This window comes from Podarcis raffonei, chromosome 10 (assembly GCF_027172205.1).
Source record: "Podarcis raffonei isolate rPodRaf1 chromosome 10, rPodRaf1.pri, whole genome shotgun sequence".
Taxonomy (NCBI): domain Eukaryota; kingdom Metazoa; phylum Chordata; class Lepidosauria; order Squamata; family Lacertidae; genus Podarcis; species Podarcis raffonei.
The window spans coordinates 41,636,358-41,648,885 of NC_070611.1; the positions used below are offsets into that span (position 1 = coordinate 41,636,358).

The 12,528-nt window shown below is 41.9% G+C and overlaps 1 protein-coding gene across 8 annotated transcripts in view; it reads left to right on the forward strand.

Moving 5' to 3' along the window:
* CFAP54 (cilia and flagella associated protein 54) overlaps positions 1-12,528 on the forward strand; it is a 106,751-nt gene that overhangs the window by 36,875 nt on the left and 57,348 nt on the right. For 4 of the 8 annotated variants that reach the window (XM_053404981.1, XM_053404977.1, XM_053404980.1 and 1 more), the window contains 6 exons: positions 41-133; positions 3,057-3,242; positions 6,058-6,194; positions 6,961-7,108; positions 8,322-8,477; positions 11,604-11,726. In XM_053404981.1, coding sequence (XP_053260956.1) covers positions 41-133; positions 3,057-3,242; positions 6,058-6,194; positions 6,961-7,108; positions 8,322-8,477; positions 11,604-11,726 — 843 coding nt within the window. The remainder of the gene's footprint in view (positions 1-40; positions 134-3,056; positions 3,243-6,057; positions 6,195-6,960; positions 7,109-8,321; positions 8,478-11,603; positions 11,727-12,528) is intronic. The other 4 variants (XM_053404978.1, XM_053404982.1, XM_053404979.1 and 1 more) reach the window with 3 other exon arrangements.

Sequence of the window (12,528 nt, forward strand, 5' to 3'; positions counted from 1 at the left end):
TACTGATGTACATATTACAACTCTCATTTTCTTTTTAAAGATTGCATGGTACTGTATTTTTGGACGTGTAGCAGAAGGATGTAACCCAAAAGTCCGGTTAAATAACTACAGCCTTAAGAACACAGCAGAAGTGGTAAGGTCTTCTATAATTGTGGTCCTCTGTGAGTTTGTCTGCCTGACTACTTCTGAACTGCATTGCTGGTGCAGGCAAGAGTGGTAATGCTGAACGTAGTGGAAGAAGAACATACAGTGGTACCTCAGGTTACATACGCTTCAGGTTACATACGCTTCAGGTTACAGACTCCGCTAACCCAGAAATATTACCTTGGGTTAAGAACTTTGCTTCAGGATGAGAACAGAAATTGTGCTCCGGCGGCACGGCAGCAGCAGGAGGCCCCATTAGCTAAAGTGGTGCTTCAGGTTAAGAACAGTTTCAGGTTAAGAACAGACCTCCTGAACGAATGAAGTTCTTAACCCGAGGTACCACTGTATGCTTTTGAGTATTTGTAGCATCAGCAGCTAGTATTCTAATCTACTGAGAAATGAAAATGGAATTTGGCATATTTCATGAGGTGTGGCAAGCATCAGTAATTATGTCAGTTGAGTAATACAAACTGACTACAGCTTCGTAGATGAGGACTAATTCATTCTTTTTTTTTTTTTAAAAAAACCTTTTATTATTAAAACTTGAAAAGGCCAAGAATGAATAAATTGTAATATGATACACCAAACATACTTGGGGGCGGGGGGACGACAGAAACAGTCACCAGAATGGCTTTGTGGTAACCAAGGTAAGTTCAAGGCAGAGAGGGAGGCGTACGGTGGTAAATGAAGAGGAGGAATTTCTGTTTCTTAAGCAAGGAAGGTTGAAGGAAGCAAGGTTTGGACAAAGGTCATATGTCATAGATACTGCCGAATAAGTCACGCTTCCCTGGGATAAGTGGCTTCATATGTTGTTTGTTTATGTGCATCACGAAAGTCCCCAAAGCGGCAGCAAAGTCTATTGGTCTAGAAGTGTCCTTCAAGTTCACATTAATAACAGAAACATCATTCCACCTCTGTGTACAACTAGTCTGATTGCAACTAAAATGAAAATTACCAAAGATTTTAAAGGGTGGTCAGCATTAATTCCTGAGAAAATATGAAGATGACACAATTTGAGGTTTAGGACCAGTAAACTGCCAATAATTGCTCTCATTTCCTTAATAATTTGTGCCCAGAAAGTATCCGCATGGTGACAAACCTTACACGATGTGTCAACATGTGCCTATGGCACCACAAACCCCTCCAACAAGTTTGATAATTCATATTTTTAATATGTGCTAGTATCACAGGTGTATAGTACCACATACGGACTGTTTTAGGGAATTCTCTTAAATGTGGGCTGATACAGAGGAAAGTGTCTTAGTGTGGCAGATTTTACTCTAAATGTGTCACGCCAGGGTCTCTCCCAAATCTGCTTCCTACACTAAGCATAAACTGTAAAAAGAGGCCAGTAGCATTGACTTTAAATAAGGCACTACCCCCTCCCTGTATAATTATAACAAAGAAAAAATAAATTCTAAGGGGGCAGCAGGACTGTCTTACAGCAGCCAGGGTGGAAGGTGGTGGACTTTTTTTTTAGTCCAGATGGGGGGCTAAAATTAGGCTCCTGTCAGGGTGAACTAGGATTTGAATCCAGTGGATCGGTGTCTGGATCTGGTCCATTCCTGCCTCTCACCTATTTTGAGGCCCTAAGCTTGCTACCATTGATAGGAACTAGTGGTAGCTTCTCAAACACCTTCACTTTCAGAGGAGGCCTCTTTTGTGGCCTCTTTTGTGTTACATATGCTTCAGGTTTCAGACTCCACTAACCCAGAAATAGTGCTTCAGGTTAAGAACTTTGCTTTAGGATGAGAACAGAAATCGTGCTCCGGCGGCATGGCAGCAGCAGGAGGCCCCATTAGCTAAAGTGGTGCTTCAGGTTAAGAACAGTTTCAGGTTAAGTACGGACCTCTGGAACGAATTAAGTACTTAACCCGAGGTACCACTGTATATAACAGGCATCTTCTTTTCATGCTTTGAACTTTGTTCTTTGAAGTTTAAAGCATGATATGCCTGATAGGTGAACTTTTTCTGATTTCTGTTGTGGTGTAAAAGACCTGAGAATAGCAATGTTTTCTGAACCCCTGGCCTACCTGGTCCAAAGGTCAGGAAACGCAGTCCAGGGTCAATCCAAGCAGCCAAGTCTGAAGTCCAGTGATCAGAATGCAGTCCAGAGTCAAACCTGAAGCACAGCCCCATAGAGGCCCAGGAGCATCCAAGCCAAGGTCCATCAACATGGGCAGTTGAACAGACACTTCACCTCCGTTCTGCTTCCCTTTTCCTGAATGCTGATTGCAGCATCTGGCCTTGATGAGCCACATGGCCCTCACATATTCTGCCTTCTCCAGCTGAGGAATCACACACTTCCAGAGCTAGTGAGCCGCACTTGGCCAGCTAGGGAGCTTGGCCGTCTGCCCTTGCCTGCCTCAGCCTCCTAGAGCGCCCCTCCTGCCCCTCCCTACGCCTCAGAGCCCACTGTGTTCATGGAGTCAGGGCCCTCTCTGGTGATGGGTGCTGCTGCTCTGGTTGATGTGCATTGACCACCATCCCCTCACCATCCTCCATCACCCCATGAGTTCTTCCTTCCCCATCCCTTGCTTGCCTCGGTGTGTCCTGGTCCTGGCTACACCCCTCACCATGATCCTCTTCCTCCTCCCCGTCATCCTGCCAGCTCATGACACAGTGATGAAATTGGCAAATATCCCGTAGAAAAGCAAATGAAGGGGGGCTGTCACTTAGAAATCCAGGTTTTAGTGGCATTTTTAGTCTTGGTAATATCAAAGTTCTTTTGTTACAATGTGTAAATCGCACACATCTTTTTAGGGGATTTATGACAAGCTTTTAAAGCCCACCTCCCATAACTCTGCCAAACTGTATGGTACCAAAGCTGCTGCTATCATTGTTTATACTGCTGTCCATTACCATAGTGCTATTTCTTTTTTTACCTCAATGAAGTTATTCTTTATTTTAAGGTACCATTTGATGAAACTTGCATCTTGGAAGTAGAAGACTTAGAGCCCAACCAGAGTTATATATTTGCAGTTGCGGCATATGACTCAGATGGAAATCTTATCAGTGATAGCATTGGAGAAACAACTAAGCCAATTCTTGCATACCCTCCTCTTTCTGCTGCTGCTGTCCGAGCATACCTGATTCAGGTAGAATATATTAATGAAGCAATTCATATTTGGTTGTGGGTTTTTTTAACCATCCTTTTCCTTTTCCTTTAGAATATTGCTATCATCTCATCTCTCTCCTTGCTATTTTGGGAATAAAAACAGTAACTATTGATACGTAATAGCACACAAAACATTCACACACCCCTTGGGGCATTAAAAGAAAACTAAGAAATCCTGCAGACACAATCTCCCCATTCTCTTGTGTTCTCAATAATTTCCTACTCAATAATGGTGATAGCTATGGACATGTGAAAGATAAGTTTCTTAAAGCTTATATTGGGGTCTGTTGAGGTTTGCTTTTCTTGTCCGCACAAGTTGTTCTTGAATAAGTGCTCTTTTGTACAAAAAAAGGAAATGGGGGATGTTTATTGACAATGCCCCTGTGAACACGACATTCACTGCCAGTCACTGGCTAAGATCACACATTAGATTTGTAGTACTTAGCTGAGATAAGGCAAGATGATTTGAGTAAACAAGAAATAGACTGCCCAAACTAAAGATGGATTTTGTGCTCGTTTCCAAAATGAATTGCAGTCTTTGAACTTTAATATTGATTGCTCATAAACACTTGGTGTGGTTCTCTGAACATTCAGAAATGCTAGACATATGCAATTCTGCCCTTGTACAATTGCTGCCCTGGCCCTTTCCTTTCTTCTAAGGACAAAAAGGGCTTTATTTGGAGAAGAGGACTAGGTAGCAGATGAAGGAAGGGTCCAGAGATTTTGGGAGAAGTCTATCTGACCTCCAAGGGAAGCTCTGAAGCTGCTACAAATAGGTGAAGAAGGGAAGTGCTAGGATGTGGGGGAAGAAGGTTGGGGAAATCTGGTTTTACACTTCTAACTGGAATATCAGAGTTCTTTACTGGCATGCAGTTGTCCAAATTCCACAGATAATGAAACCTCTAGGTTTGAGATTCTATGCCCACTTGTATATATGCGTAGGTGTGAAAATAAAATTTTGCTTCTTAGTTCTTGGGTTCTTTTGGAGTTCCAGGCTATACCTGTATTGGAGGGCACTATTATTTTCTTAAAGCAGTTCTGGGGAATGTTCATCCCATACATCTAATTTGGCCTGCCAGGCTTTCTCATTTTACCCTTGAGACTTTTGGCCAAGTCATGCGTGCATACTTTACACTGGGCACCATACATGACATCAGGTGTGGGGCAAGTAAGGAAGAGGATTTGTGTCCATGCTGACCATTTGCAAAGTGCTGTGCACAGCAGTTTGCAAGTCTCAATGATCAGCTGGTCATCAGGTCTTGCAAAGTTCAGTGTGCCTGCAAAAATGCATCACCAGACATCTTTGTGAACATCAGGTGACTGACAGACAGGCAGGCGGCCTTGCCCACTCATCAAACTTGGCCCATGTGGGTGGGGGAGGTAAGGATCTGGCAACTGGCCAGCTCCAGGACCGCCACTCCCTTAAAATTATTATATTACATTTTCTCAGCAGAGATTTTTCATTGTGGAGGAAGAAAAAGGATGTTTAAATGAATTTTTGTATGTGCAGAAACCACTATGCATATTATGTGCATTTTGCTCAGACAAAGTTGTTAAATCATTTTCAGACTGAGTGTGCATTTACTCTAAGATTTCATGCCTTTTGCTTGCCTTTATTTTTTGTTTTTTGATGGGGGGCGAGTCTTGTGTGAGCAAACTGGATGAAACCTGCTGCAGGGAAAAACTGCTGAATGTTCCAGTTGCAAACACAGAACTCATAAAGAATCCTCAGCCATATGCTTGAGGTTTTAGACCAGGAAGTCGACAAGGCTTGCCAGCCATGGGCCAAATCACTCCCACGGAGATTGTCCCGTGGGCCGGGCTGGCGCAGCGTGACGCCAGAAATCGTTTCTGCGCATGCCCAGATGCCAAAAATTGCACCTGCACAGAAGCGATTTTGGGCATTTGGGCATGCGCAGAAGCAATTTGTGGTATCTGCATGTGTGCAGGTGCGATTTCCAGCGCCGCTTGGCGAGTCCCTGCGTCACGCTGTGCACGGGGACTCGCCAAGTGGGCGGCTCAGTTTGGGGGTGGCTCATGAGCTGGAAAAACAGTCTTCGTGGGCCGCATCCGGCCCATGGGCCGCACGTTGCTGACCCCTGTCTTAGACCATATACCAGTATTTCTTCTCATGAAATGATGTATTCATCAAAACTTCAGGTCTCCTGAACACAAAGATCGTAAAGGATCCACCTGCCAAGCTTCTACATCCCTTGTAACACATCTTATTCTGATCCTCCTTCTTTTCATTTTCTACATTCAATTGTACGATCCACCCCGATCCCACCCCTGATTCCTACAGACTACAAACCCAACTCAAGTTCTTTGACTCACAACTCTCTGGGATTTCTGGCCTCACTTACTTTGCCACAAGCCCAGTCCTTCCTTTCAGCAGCATCCATACAGTGATGTACTCACTAAGGGATCAGTAAGACATGCAAAATGGTGTGTGCTCTCCCTGTTGCTGCTTTATTCTACTTTGGAAGTCCACCTTCTGTTCTGAAGAATGTTGCTTTCATTTACATGTAGCCTGAAAATTAATGATAGCTTTTACTAATAAATTTAACAGTTTTAGTACTCATTGATGTTACTTCAAATATTAATAGAAGAGGTATATGAAAAAATGTTCTGTTATATAAATATTTTATTGAGCTTTGGTTTTTAGTTTATATCAATACAAAAAATGCAACTTTAACAACAAAGAAGCAAACTAAAACAAAAATGAGAGGAGAAGAAAGGGGGGAAAGTATGTGTTACTGCTCATAGGCTTTGCTCATTTTATTATTTCCCCTTAGTCTGCTTTTCAGGTTGAAAACTATGCATTATCTAAGAAGGCATTTCTACCGCTCTGGGACTATTTTGTCTTCGAACCTCTTATTCCTGATGTCACAGTTATTTCTGTAAGCAGCACTCTGATTGTACCTCAGAACAGGTAATCAGCAAAACTTGTTTTCAGATTATATTAATGGGCCTATATATTTTTTAAAATAGAGAAGCTGTCTACAAGCTGTTTATCCATCTTCCTGATTCTTGCTGCTAGAAAGTGATAGGATATAGAGGATGTGCTTGATACACACCCCTGAAACTGCCTTCACTTGTTTGAGGCTGCCTACCCCAAACACATCCCAGGAGTTCACACTCTTGCCCCAATGTACCCCGCATGGTTCCCCTGCTGGAGTCAGCCTACTGAATGGTGGTGACCCACTACTCATGGCTCCCCTTTTACCTGCCTTGACCCAGCTAGCTAGCTAGCAGCCAGTGGGAGCTGGGACCAGGTGCATCCCCAAGGTGATGATAGGCTGTGGGAGGGAGCAGGGCTGGAGAATACAGTGGTACCTCGGGTTACAGATGCTTCAGGTTACAGATGCTTCAGGTTACAGACTCCGCTAACCCAGAAATAGTACCTCAGGTTAAGCACTTTGCTTCAGGATGAGAACAGAAATCGCGCGCCGGCAGCAGCGGGAGGCCCGATTAGCTAAAGTGGTACTTCAGGTTAATAACAGTTTCAGGTTAAGAACAGACCTCCGGAACCTACTTAACCCGAGGTACCACTGTACTTCGGTTTACAAATGGTTTACCATAACTAGTTGAGCCTTTTAGTGTAAAGTATCACAGCTAGTTTATCTCTTATTTATCTTCATTGCTATGCCATGTTAATTCACATATTTTATGTGCTTTGCTTTTTATGTATTTTGTAGATTAATTCCTGAAGCTCTATCTCGGGCATCACCAAACCTTCTATACTTGTTCATCAGGAGCATTTTTATCATCAATGACATCACAGTGGTTGAAGGAAATCTCTTCTGTGATTCTGTTTGTTTCAACGATCTAAGATACAGTAGACAAGTACGTGTGGTGTCACATTAATGCTGTGTCCTTGAGACTGACTTCGTTCTTTTTATGTGTCAAGTTTTAACAATCGCTTCCCTATGCAAATTTAGGGTTGAGCTGAATTTTCACACGTGTCTGCTTTCACATTAATAGTTGCCTTTTAAAATAATAGGACTTTTGTTGTAACAAAAGCTGCTTCTTTACACGTCTCAGTCAATTACTTTCCTCCGCCCTTCTGTCCAGCCCTTGTATTCTAGGCCTGGCATTCCTTGTGTTCCAGCTCTGCTTCCAACTTGTGATGTTCTACCAAATCATTTCTTAAGTCTGTTCTTGTTATTTGACCTGTAAGAAATTGATATTTTGGTAGTGGTTTGCCCTGCTAGCTCATGGCCATTATATGAGGCAGAGCAGTAGGGAATGGATGGAAGGGTGTGAAATGCGAGGCTTTTTGGTGAATTACGCATAAGAAAGCTACTGAACTGTATGCTTCTTCTCACAAGACCAGTGTACTAGCAACAAAAGCAATATTGTGGTTTCTAGAGTTATATTATCTACCATTGCTTTAAATAATAGCAGCAGGGTCAGAAGCTAAACTAGTAGCACTGTATTTCCATCAAATAGATGGTAGACATGTTATTAAAATTTTCCATACAGTGGTGCCCCGCAAGACGAATGCCTCGCAAAACGAAAAACGCGCAAGACGAAAGGGTTTTTCGGTTTTTGCGTCGCTTCGCTAGACGATTTTCCCTATGGGCTTGCTTCGCAAGACGAAACGTCTTGTGAGTTCTTGCGAGTTTGTTTCCTTTTTCTTAAAGCCGCTAAGCCGTTAATAGCCGCTAAGCCGCTAAGCCGTTAATAGCCACTAAGCCGCTAAGCCGCTAATAGCCGTGCTTCGCAAGACGAAAAAACCACAAGCCGAAGAGACTCGCGGAACGGATTAATTTCGTCTTGCGAGGCACCACTGTATTACAGTTTGGGTGCACAACTAACTTTGCTTTCATTTGCAGATGTGATAAAAATTGTCTCTAACAATTACCATATGACAAAAAAAATACCTTTTTCTGGATTTTATGAAGAATGCCACATTTATAGTTAGGCTTATCAGAAATACCTGAAAATTAGAGATTCTGTACCATTTGCTGTACTTCTGATATTTGAAAAAAATGTCTTTTTATTTTGCATGTGATCTGTGACGTAAATGTATAAATGAAAATATTTTTTCTCTCAGGTTGCTAGAATAGCTGAATGTGGGCGAATGCTAGTGGCACTTGAACTCAGCAACTGGTTAAATGACGTAAATTATGCACTACAGTCGGTTGTTCATTGTTATGGTCTTTTAGCTCCCCTGATCTATCACAGGATTCCTTCAAAACCAGTCATTCAGGTAAAAGGACTTTATAAATATTAGGCTGCATAATGTTCATCTTAACATACCCACATTAGTTTTGTTCAGGCATTGATTAAAAACCTATTTGTTCCTGCAGGCCTTCAGAACATATTTAAAATGATGATATTTATTACCATTTTGCCACTGATAGTGATGTTATCCATTCTTTAAAAACTGGCTTTACTGCTACTTTGGATTCATTGTGATTGTTAGCTACTCTGGGATCTCTCTGAAGAGTAAGGACAGGATCCAAGAAAAATAATGAATAAGAATAATTTAATGGTAAATAGCAATTAATAGACATCATAATTCTTGGGAAACTGGTTGGTAGCTAGCAATGTTAACGCTTCCACATTAAAAATTATTAGAAGCCTAGATGGTTAAGAATCAAGAAAGATGAGCAAAGATCACTCCTAACAGGGATTTTTGTCTTAAAATTGAACAAGAGATGAAAATTAAGCTAAGGTGGAGGAACCAGGGCCAATGTGAGTCCTCAACCAGATAAGCGTGGCTTTTGGATGGAAGCTATGATCAGTTCCCATCGGTGGCCAGACACTATTTTAACTTACCCAAAATGCAATCTCCTTTCCCATAATTGTATGAAATGCATTGATTCCACAGATCTTTGGGTCAGGGCATTAGATTTTGGGTGACTTTACATGGCAAGTGGCCACCGTGGATGGGAGCTGAACTTAGCTTTCATTTAAAAGTGCCACCACTCATCCTCTGCTGATGTGTCTAGGAGCCCAGTGGAAGCTGGTGAGTGGTGTTAGTGTAAAAGCAATGGCAGCAACAGAGAAAGCATGCTGCAGCCTTTGCAATACACCACACACAGGGCTGGGACAGGCCCTGGGTGTGTATGTGTTGTGGAGGCGGCGCAACACCATGCCAGGTTCTTTTCTGCCTGAGTCCAGTGCTGGCCCTTGTGGGAATTCATGATGATGCACACCTTTGTGGGAACATTATAAGAGGCATCAAAACTAGCACAGGGCGGGACTTCCGGGTTGGCGCCATCGTCTAATGGCGGATTCCCTCCGAGCTCCGGAGGGAATCTGCTCAACAGGGGTCGGGTCCTGCAGTGGCGGCGACGCGGGGACCCTTAGAAACCACAGGCGCTGAAGCCTGTGGACCTGGTGACTCGGTGGGCACCATTTGCGTGCCCCCCCGACCCGCAAAGAAGCCTTTTTAAAGGCTTCGGAACGGGGGACGGGAGTGGCGTGGTGCTGAGAGTTCGACTGCTTCCCCTGCTGAGTGAAGCCGCACGCCATGGATGGAGAGCGCTAACTTCTTCCTTTGAACATTTGGATCAAAAGTAACGACCTGTGAGTAACACGGTAATTGGACTTAAAAGGGAAATTTATTTCTGGGAATTCGGCAAGATCGGGCAAGGTGCTTAAAAGGAAGTCAGCCTACCCGCCTTGTAAACATCGTAAAGCAAGGATTTTATTACTAAGGTTGTGTGAATGCCTTTCTTTTTGTGGAAAAGAGCAATTAACTTTATATTGGGCCAATTTAAGTGACTGTGCTGGAGGATAAGAGAACGGAATTCACCCCTCCCCCAAAACCCGGGAGCGATCGGGGAGAGAGCCTGCGGAAGAGGTTTATAGATTTTGACAGCTGTCAAACTAGCTGTCAAAGTTGGAAAAAAAAAGGAGAACTGTGTCTCTGCTGTCTTTGCTGGTTACATTTGATACAATTTGGTAACAAATTGTTAAAAATAAAGAAGAGAAGGTTAATTTGTCATTAAGTAACTAGAATCCCTCTAGAGGGGGTTCAGGACATTACAAAAATGGCTGTAAGTGGAAAAATACTGGCTGAACTGGAAAAGACCTTTCGTCTCTTGGGAAATCTACAGGAGCAGACAAATGTTTTGACTATGAATGTAATAACAATGAAGGGAACAGTAAACAAAATGGCTGAACCTGGAAAGGATATGATTCAAGCTCCTGCAGATGAACAGGGAAGTGTTGTTGCTGATCCAAAAATCCTTATAGCCAAACAGGAGAAAGAGTCTGAGTCATTTGAGGTGCCGTTTAAAGAGGAACATGAGAAAGAAGGAGGCGCTGGGATGTTGCAGATGACTAAAGAGAGCCAGAGGCTCTCTTTGAAAATAATGGAAAATAAGAACATGACGATGAAAGTTTGGTTGGAAGTGAAGAATGGAAATTGGAGAGATCTCCTCTTATGGGGATCTGAAGACATATGGAATATAAATATGGCCAATGTTGAATTTGGAGCCTTTGGGACATTTGGACTTATGAGAAGTAAGAAACAAGATTTTGGCTCCATTGTTAAATATGGAGGTCTGGCTGGAAGAAATATGGACCTTATTGGAACAGAGCCTCTTCGAGATTCGGAATTTAAAATAAAGGACTATCAAGAAAACCGGCAGAGAGAAATTGAGAGAGGGTTAAGTGCCTCGGATGTGAGATCGCCAGGCTGATTTCGGATGGACTGATGGACTTTGGTTGGGGATCGAAACCGGGAAAGGGGGTGGTAGGGCTTCGGGAATCCAAAGGGTGTAAAAATATAATTCTGTTTTAATTAAGTTGGTTTTTGCCACTAACATAAAAATGGGGAATTTGGGGAGAGATTTAGGGCCGACCTTAGCAAAAGATTGTCAAGAATAAGTGTTGGTGTATAAAGACTGAGATTTTTAAGTTTAAATAGGTTAATTAAATTGATGGAGGAATTTAGGAAAAGTAGGTTAAGAATAAGTTTTGAAATATAAAGATTGAGGTTTAGAAGTTAAAATTTGATTAAGTAAATTGAATTAGAGGAAATAAGGTAAAGTGGGGGGGATAAAAATTGCTGAGCTAAAAATTGGAATTGGAATACAAGAAGGGCAGGTGTGGGGAAATCAAGGAAATTGGGTATGGAATGTAATTAAGGTAAACTTTTTTAACTGTTGTTTTTTCTTCTTTTCTTTTTTCTTTCTTTTTTTTTCCTTTTCTGTTTTTCTTTTATACTCTCTTTTGAAAATTTTAATAAACATAATTTTAAAAAAACAAAAAACAAAACTAGCACAGGGCCAACTCAGCATCCCTGGGGGGTTCATTTTGACTCATCAGTCATGCAGTATTCTACTACTGTGTTGTTAAATGGCCATCCCTGTATTTTCAGATTATCATTAAGTATCTTACTGTTCTTCAAGAGATGCCGTTGTCTACTTTTCAAAAAAGATCAACAGCATGCTACGAAAGTCTCCAGCACATGATCGCTTGCTCTTGTTATTTCACAGTAAAGGTATTGTCGCTTCTAGAATTTATTATTTGGTTTATTAACGAAACCATGGCTAACACAAATGTTTGCTAGTGTTATTTGTGAACAGGCCAATGTCAGTGCTTGACAACTCTCTCTAGATTCCTAGATGCTTCTGCAAGATTTGGATATCTCCTTAAACTTAATAGGAATGCACTAGAGAAGGATTAATTGTGCTAGAATGAACAAGGCATTTTTTAATAGAAGCAGAATCCTTCACTGTCCTCGATCAACAAGTTGTCAACAAGGCCCTTAATCAACATGATGGATTGAATTTACTGTAAACAATGTTGGGGTTTCTTGCACACACAAAAATTGTGGTTCAATTTTTGGAAGGCATCAGTGAGGGTTTGGTGCCACCATGTGGCCGAAGGCAGGAAAAGCAACGTTTAGAGAAGCAGAATTCCCATCACGCAATTTGCTTTGCTACCTTAGATGAAAGGCTCATTCACCATTACCGCTCCATCTCCGCAGGCATTTAAACATTTTTTCCTACCTATTTCCTCTATCTTACTCATTTCTAGTTTAAGACCTTTTTGTCTCCCTCAGTTTTGTGTAGTCAGAAGTCTGGTTTTTTCCCCACCCCATATTTTTTCCTCTCAGACTCCCGTCTTCCCCATGGCTTCCCTGTTCCAACTGCCATTTTGTCTCCACTTTCTCTTCATCCAAAAAAAATGTATGTATGTATGTATGTATGTATGTATGTACTTATGTATATTTATTTAGATTTATATACCACTTTCACATAATAAAATACAGGTTAAAAACATGAAAATAAGTAAAACAA